Source organism: Salvelinus fontinalis, unplaced genomic scaffold (genome assembly GCF_029448725.1).
Source record: "Salvelinus fontinalis isolate EN_2023a unplaced genomic scaffold, ASM2944872v1 scaffold_1020, whole genome shotgun sequence".
In the NCBI taxonomy this organism is placed as follows: Eukaryota; Metazoa; Chordata; class Actinopteri; order Salmoniformes; family Salmonidae; genus Salvelinus; species Salvelinus fontinalis.
In genome coordinates this window covers 58,072-66,857 of record NW_026601229.1, presented here as the reverse complement: position 1 = coordinate 66,857, position 8,786 = coordinate 58,072, and the positions used below count along the sequence as shown (strand labels likewise).

Here is an 8,786-nt window from a genome sequence, read left to right as displayed (position 1 = left end):
GCACCTGAAACTAGATCCCCTACATACTGGTCTGTTCAACCAATCCAGTAAATGTGGAGGAGGAGTTACGTCGCCCTGCGGTCACCTTGTTAACGTCCAAAAGCGGAAGTCAAGTCACCGGCTCTCTTTTTTCATTTCCCCTGAAAACCAGAACATCCAGTTGTTGAGGACTCAGCAGAGGCTACACCACACATGAAAGAGAGCAAGAGAGATAGAGAGAGAGAGATATAGAGAGACAGAGACAAAGACAGATAGAGAGAGAGAGAGATATAGAGAGACAGAGACAAAGACAGAGAGAGACAGAGATACAGAGAGAGAGAGATACAGAGAGAGAGAGACAAAGACAGAGAGGGGGAGAGATATATAGAGAGACAGACAAAGACAGAGAGAGAGACAGAGATACAGAGAGAGAGAGATACAGAGAGAGAGAGACAAAGACAGAGAGGGAGAGAGAGATACAGAGAGAGAGAGATACAGAGAGAGATAGAGAGAGAGATACAGAGAGAGATATACAGAGAGAGATACAGAAAGATACATACAGAGAGGGATACAGAGTGATACATACAGAGAGAGATACAGAGAGATACATACAGAGAAAGAAAGAGTAGGTGTGAGTCCTACTGACCTGAGCCTGGGCAGTGGTGTCATTCAGAGCTCTACTCAGAGCCTGGGTCAGCCCTCTACGCAGGTTCTGTCTCTGGATGCTGTCCAGACGGTTCCTTCTCACATGGATGGTCAGAACTGTAGAGACAAAAATATGAGAGGGTGAGAGAGAGGGGGTGGGAGAGAGAGAGAGAGAGAGAGAGAGAGAGAGAGAGAGAGAGAGAGAGAGAGAGAGAGAGAGAGAGAGAGAGAGAGAGAGAGAGAGAGAGAGCGAGAGGGAGGAGGCAGGGAGGAGAAGAGAGAGGGAAGGCATATTCTATTTGGAAAATATAACTATATATATTCAACTATATATCTGTGTAATTACAACCACAACCAACAATGTAACAACCTGTTGAGGAAAGGTTCATGGCATTCTCTTGAGAATCTCTTGAGTTGTTCAAATAGTGTCTCTTACTTGTTTTAACCCAGATCTTCTCTGTGACGTTGCACTGCCGGGGTGGAGCCTCCGTGGTGGTGGTGAAGGGGAACGGGGTGGTCGTCCCTCTGGGTTTGGTCTTTGGGATTGGAGGTGACAGTGTCCTCCTGGAGGCTGGAGCAGTGGTGGTGGTGGTGGTGGTTCTGCGTGTTGTTGTCGTGGTTGGGCTCTCTGTGATTGGCTGTGTTGTAGTTGTGGTTGTGGTTGAAGCTATGGTTGTGGTGGTCACGGTCGTGAGCTGGAGGGATACAGTCGTTGTGTCCTCTCGAGGGGTCAAAGGTGACTTCTGTGATGTTGTGAGTGCAGGCCTGTCGGCTAAGGTGAGGTTCCCTGTTTGGGATAATCTGGTCTCGTTGTCTTTGGGGAAATTAACCCCTGTCTCTCTGGATGTTCCCACGGTTAACTCCTCCATCGCTGTCTCTGTAACAAGAACAGAAGTCACACTCACTTCCTCTGAGAGATGGGAGGGGAATGATAATGTCACACTGGATGCCAGGGAGATTAATGATGATGTAACACCACGAGACATGAGTGCGGAGGAAGATGACATCATACCAGTGGACAAGCGGACAGTGGATGATGATGTCACGCTGGATGCCAGGGAGCTGGGTGATGAAGTCACACCACGGGACATGAGGGCAGAGGGTGATGACGTCATACCAGTGGAGGGGAAGACACTTGATGGGGATGGTGACATCACACTCAAACTCAACCCAGAAGTGGATGATGGTGTTGAATCAGAACGTTCCATGGAGAGGGAGGACAGACTGGGAGATGTGGTGAGACTGGACACACTGCTGATGTGAGATTGGTGTGACATGACGGATGATGACGATGTCATTGATAACAAGGCTGAATATGATGAAGACAATGGTGATGAAGATATTGCTGCTGATGATGAAGATGAAGATGATGGTGATGATGATAGTGAAGATGGTGATGAAGATGATGATGACGATAATGATGATAACAGGGGAGTGTTGTTCTCTGGCATGGACACTGATAATGCTGATGTTACCCCCTCTAACAGGGGAGTGTTGTTCTCTGGCATGGACACTGATAATGCTGATGTTAACCCCTCTAACAGGGGAGTGTTGTTCTCTGGCATGGACACTGATAATGCTGATGTTAACCCCTCTAACAGGGGAGTGTTGTTCTCTGGCATGGACACTGATAATGCTGATGTTAACCCCTCTAACAGGGGAGTGTTGTTCTCTGGCATGGACACTGATAATGCTGATGTTAACCCCTCTAACAGGGGAGTGTTGTTCTCTGGCATGGACACTGATAATGCTGATGTTAACCCCTCTAACAGGGGAGTGTTGTTCTCTGGCATGGACACTGATAATGCTGATGTTAACCCCTCTAACAGGGGAGTGTTGTTCTCCATGATTCTCTTCTGTGTAGTGGAGGATATAGAAGCCATCAGATTGGCTGGTGTCAAACTCCAGGGCTTGGGTAATGGTCTCACTTTAGTATATGTGACAGATGTGTGTCCAACAAAGGTATCTTCTCTCCCATTTGACATCAGTGTCGATGCACCAGGGGAGAATGCTCTATCAGGTGAGTGAGAGGAGACAGGTGTTAGATGTCCATTGAGTTCCAGGCTTTTAGTGGAAAGTCCTTCTGTATCAGAGGTTATGGTATTAAAATATGTAGACAATGTTGTTGAGGACACGCCCATTTTCCTGTCTATATCAGAATGAGAAAGATGACTATGCTCATTTATTAACGGTGTCTGAGACGGAGTAGGGTATTCCCTCATGACGGTGGGACTTTCTGACATTGTAGAGAGAACATCTTTTCCCCTTATTGTAGTTTTCTTTGTGTGGGAGGCACGTTTAAGAGGAGTCGGTACAGCCTCTGCAGTGTTCACATCTGCAGGGATATCAGTGGGGCGTAGATAAGGAGAACCTTCAGCGTTGGTCCCTCTGGAAATCAACGAGTCCTCTGTAACATAAGAGGAGGGTGTTGGAGATCCCATTAATGGGGGTGTTCCCTTATAAACATGAACACTTAGGTCTGTGATGTAAGTGGAGGAATCCTCAACTATAGCAGGGGACGTTACAAGGGACATTTCAGGGGACGTTTCAGAGAACATTTCAGTTGACATTTCAGAGGAATTTAAAGGGGACATTTCAGCTGACTTATCGAGGGACATTTCAGGGGTCATATCAGGGGAACCTACCTCAGACCCTGTGCTAACAGAAATATACAATGGCCTTGTTTGAAACTGGGTCGCTGATGGTGAGGTAGCGGGAGGCGTCGCTAACAGCACTACAGGTCTGTGTGTAGATGTGGTTCCTCTAGAGGCAGACTGGGTCGGTGCATCATCAGTTCTGTGGAGACTAGAGACCGTTGGGTTAAAGTAAGGGTGCCTGGTGCTCAGGATGATGGAGAGGGTGAACTGGGGATCCTGGGGTACTGTTGAGGGACTAGCATGCAGGGTGGGAGAGGTTAACGCCCGTGTCAGGTGCTGAGCTAAAGTTGATGGATCAGTGACAGGAAGTGACATCAGGCCCATGTCAGATTTCAAGGAAGGAGTCAGCGAGTTTAGAGGGGTCAATCGTGCGTCTCCGAGGTTTACGCTACTAGCAGACATGGGCGAGACACTCAGTGTTCCAGATACAGAACTGAGAATGGAGTCACTCAGTGTTCCAGATACAGAACTGAGAGTGGAGTCACTCAGTGTTCCAGATACAGAGCTGAGAGTGGAGTCACTCAGTGTTCCAGATACAGAGCTGAGAGTGGAGTCACTTAGTGTTCCAGATACAGAGCTGAGAGTGGAGTCACTCAGTGTTCCAGATACAGAGCTGAGAGTGGAGTCACTCAGTGTTCCAGATACAGAGCTGAGAGTGGAGTCACTCAGTGTTCCAGATACAGAGCTGAGAGTGGAGTCACTGAGGGGGTGACTTCTTGTCTGAGCAGTTGAATCCAAGCTGACTTCCCCTCCTGCTCTTCCTCCCTCATCATTATTCCTATTGGGGTCAGGAGTGCTTGAGCTGGTGTGCCCTGTGGCTGTTACTAAATCTCTGGGATATGTTGAGCTCTGAGGAGATGCTGTGCTCCAGTACGAGCCTGTTAACTTAGCCACTGTGGTGTCTGAGTGGGGTGAGTCGGTATCTGACAAGGTTGGTAAGGTGTTAGATGAGATAGGGAAATATGTTGAGCTCTGAGGAGATGCTGTGCTCCAGTACGAGCCTGTTAACTTAGCCACTGTGGTGTCTGAGTGGGGTGAGTCGGTATCTGACAAGGTTGGTAAGGTGTTAGATGAGATAGGGAAATGTGTTGAGCTCTGAGGAGATGCTGTGCTCCAGTAGGAGCCTGTTAACTTAGCCACTGTGGTGTCTGAGTGGGGTGAGTCGGTATCTGACAAGGTTGGTAAGGTGTTAGATGAGATAGGGAAATATGTTGAGCTCTGAGGAGATGCTGTGCTCCAGTACGAGCCTGTTAACTTAGCCACTGTGGTGTCTGAGTGGGGTGAGTCGGTATCTGACAAGGTTGGTAAGGTGTTAGATGAGATAGGGAAATATGTTGCCGATATTCTGCTCGTCACAGCCGGCGATACACTTGAATCTACAGCATGAGAAGGTACCGAAGTAACTGCTACAGGCCAGGCGCTTCTTATAAAAGATACACTTGAATCTACAGCATGAGAAGGTACCGAAGTAACTGCTACAGGCCAGGCGCTTCTTATAAAAGATACACTTGAATCTACAGCATGAGAAGGTACCGAAGTAACTGCTACAGGCCAGGCGCTTCTTATAAAAGATACACTTGAATCTACAGCATGAGAAGGTACTGAGGTAACTGCTACAGGCCAGGCGCTTCTTATAAAAGATACACTTGAATCTACAGCATGAGAAGGTACCGAAGTAACTGCTACAGGCCAGGCGCTTCTTATAAAAGATACACTTGAATCTACAGCATGAGAAGGTACCGAAGTAACTGCTACAGGCCAGGCGCTTCTTATAAAAGATACACTTGAATCTACAGCATGAGAAGGTACCGAAGTAACTGCTACAGGCCAGGCGCTTCTTATAAAAGATACACTTGAATCTACAGCATGAGAAGGCACTGAGGTAACTGCTACAGGCCAGGCGCTTCTTATAAAAGATACACTTGAATCTACAGCATGAGAAGGCACTGAGGTAACTGCTACAGGCCAGGCGCTTCTTATAAAAGATACACTTGAATCTACAGCATGAGAAGGCACTGAGGTAACTGCTACAGGCCAGGCGCTTCTTATAAAAGATACACTTGAATCTACAGCATGAGAAGGCACTGAGGTAACTGCTACAGGCCAGGCGCTTCTTATAAAAGATACACTTGAATCTACACCATGAGAAGGCACTGAGGTAACTGCTACAGGCCAGGCGCTTCTTATAAAAGATACACTTGAATCTACAGCATGAGAAGGCACTGAGGTAACTGCTACAGGCCAGGTGCTTCTTATAAAAGCCATCTGACTACCTGTCCATGTCTTATCTCTATTCGTCCTGTTTTGTGTTACACTGATATTTTCCCCTGTGATGAGACTAGGAACTACATATCCTTGTGAGGGAGTAGGTGGAGGTGACAGCAATGCTGAGCGGAAAGTTTGTAATCCGCCCTGTTGGCTTTGATCAGCTTGACTGTCCTGGACATGAGAGGAGAGAAGTAAAGAGCTTGTCTCTCTGTTGTTAGTGAAAACAGTCCTGCTCCTGCGGTTGTCTGCTGATCTGATGGTTCTGGCTGAAACGGTGAAAGGGACGTTTCCAGAGGTAACACTAGTAGAGGTGGAGTGGTTTGGTTCTGTCTTTGCTGGTTTCCATGTTGTGAAAGGGCTGGCGTCTATTCTGTTTGACGATGTTGTCCTTTGTGTCCCATACAAGCCATGGGATTGAAGCGATGCTGGAGCTGCAGAGTCCGGAGTCCTGACTTGTGATTTGGTGCCACTGGTCTCTGTGGTCACTCCTCTAGTCAGTGATTGGTGAGTGGAGTCAGAGGGCGGAAGTGGTAAGCTCTTTGTGACTGTAAATATATCTACATCTAAACTAATGCTGGATTGGATTGGGGGATTCAATGATGTTTTATTCAGAGGAAACACAGATGACACTGATGAGGCAGTTTGTGTCACACTGACAGGGTTAGACAGGCTTGAGATGTCATAGGATAAAGCAAAGGCTGTTGTTATTAACCATTCAGATGATGATGCTGGTGATAGTGGTGATGCTGGTGATGATGTTGATAGTGATGATGATGATGATGATATTGCTGCTACTGACGATGGTGATGATGCTGATGATGATGACATTGCTGCTGCTGATGGTGGTGATGATGCTGATGGTGATGATGGTGATGACATTGCTGCTGCTGATGGTGGTGGTGATGATGGTGATGATAATATTGTTGATGATGATGAGAACAATGTATGTGCTGATGATGACACTGCCCTCCAATCCCCAGTCATGAAGGACGCCACTGATGACACTGACATTGATGACGCCTTGGTAATTGATGACACCTTGGTCTGGTGAAGCATGCTGGGAGTCAAACCTGAGCTGTCAGACAGGTCTCTGCTCGGCTCCACAGAAGAAGAAGAAGAGGAGGAGAAGGGAGCAACCGAAGGCCACTGGCTGGTTTGGTTGTTGTCCTTGGTGATGGTTGGCGAGGCCTTGGATCGGACCAAGCTCAGTGGGTGTTTGTCCGCCAGCAGGGTCAGTATGGAGGAGAAGGCAGGCTGCTCTCTCAGCCCCACCCCCTCTGACACAGCCCTGCCATCTGGTTGGACGACTGATAAAGGCTCCTCATCCACCAACAGCAAGCCGGCCAGTGGGTGAATGGGATGGGCGGAGGCTGTTGTGTCATTGGGTACATCAGAAGAACCAGAGGCGTCGTAGTTCGTCTCATCTGGAATAGAGCGGAAAGGGAAGCAAGGGGTCAATGCTGGCTACTTCAGCCATGGAGGGATCCTTTTAAAGTTGCACAAAGTTGCAGAGTGAGAGTGTGTCATTTTCTTTCCATTTAGAGCAAAACCATTCAAACACTTTTTCCATTTTGCCTGGGATTCAGAAATGAGTTCTTTGAAGAGAGAGAATAGCAATCAGAATCCTTACACTGCAGGAGCCATTGACAATCAAAAACCCTTTTCATCACCTGAAGAGAAATGTTGATGCTTCCCCACCTCATTTAGAAAGCATTGAAGACTAACAGTGTCAGACACATTTCAGTCTTAAAGCACATTCATTCAAGCTGTAATTCACAGTTGAATTACCTAGTGTGTATACTAGAGTGAAGCTAATGTGACCAAAGGGCTGAAATTGTACGAAATGTCCTCTGAATCATGTACATGCATTAAAAACATCTTGATGTCTATTATAAAAAATATCTTATTAAATCTGTAGTTTTTTTTATACCTCAAATCGTTTTAAAGTACTAATGTCACACAGAGAGAGAGAGACATCTGGTTCAGGTGTCACAAACAAGCTGGCAGTGATAACAGCCCTAAGATGGCCGTCTGGCTGCGAGGCTGGCACTAGTCCCTCCCTCCTCCTCTCCATTCTCAGCACGTCCCCAAACATCCTCTACACATCTGTCTGGGGGTTCTTTTATTCATTTCTAAAGATTTGCAAGCCTGTCACATCACCTGCTGCTGCTGTATGTTTCACCTGGCAAGGTGGGTGCATCCAGCTAATGCCCCACACACACACACACACACACACACACACACACACACACACACACACACACACACACACACACACACACACACACACACACACACACACACACACACACACACACACACACACACACACACACACACACACACACACAGGGAGAGGGACTGTTTTACAATACCCACACACACACAGATCAGGACTGTTTTACAATACACACACACACACAGATCAGGACTGTTTTACAATACCCACACACACAGGGAGAGGGACTGTTTTACAATACCCACACACACAGGGAGAGGGACTGTTTTACAATACCCCCACACACAGATCAGGACTGTTTTACAATACCCACACACACAGGGAGAGGGACTGTTTTACAATACCCACACACACACAGAGATCAGGACTGTTTTACAATACCCCCACACACACAGAGAGGGACTGTTTTACAATACCCACAGACACACAGAGAGAGGGACTGTTTTACAATACCCACACACAGAGAGAGAGTGAATGTTTTACAATACCCACACACACAGAGAGAGGGACTGTATTACAATACCCACACATACAGAGAGAGGGAATGTTTTACAATACCCACACACACAGAGAGAGGGACTGTTTTACAATACCCACACACAGAGAGAGAGGGAATGTTTTACAATACCCACACACACAGAGAGAGGGATTGTTTTACAATACCCACACATACAGAGAGAGGGAATGTTTTACAATACCCACACACACAGAGAGAGGGACTGTTTTACAATACCCACACACACAGAGAGAGGGAATGTTTTACAATACCCACACACACAGAGGGAGGGACTGTTTTACAATACCCACACACACAGAGAGAGGGACTGTTTTACAATACCGACACACACAGAGAAGGGGAATGTTTTATAATACCCACAGACACAGAGAGGGATTGTTTTACATTACCCACAACACAGAGAGAGGAACTGTTTTACAATACCCACAGACACACAGAGAGGGATTGTTTTACATTACCCACAACACAGAGAGAGGGACTG

At 47.0% G+C, this 8,786-nt stretch overlaps 1 protein-coding gene across 1 annotated transcript in view; it reads right to left on the bottom strand.

Moving 5' to 3' along the window:
• Nucleotides 1–494: 494 nt before the first annotated feature.
• LOC129848153 (serine-rich adhesin for platelets-like) overlaps nucleotides 495–8,786 on the bottom strand; it is a gene marked incomplete at its 3' end in the record, with an annotated part of 64,945 nt that continues 56,653 nt past the window's right edge. Inside the window, exons 2-4 of the mRNA XM_055915628.1 lie at nucleotides 6,620–6,973; nucleotides 1,061–1,501; nucleotides 495–741 (exon numbers count right to left, since the gene is read on the bottom strand). Of these exons, the coding sequence (XP_055771603.1) occupies nucleotides 495–741; nucleotides 1,061–1,501; nucleotides 6,620–6,973 (1,042 nt within the window). The remainder of the gene's footprint in view (nucleotides 742–1,060; nucleotides 1,502–6,619; nucleotides 6,974–8,786) is intronic.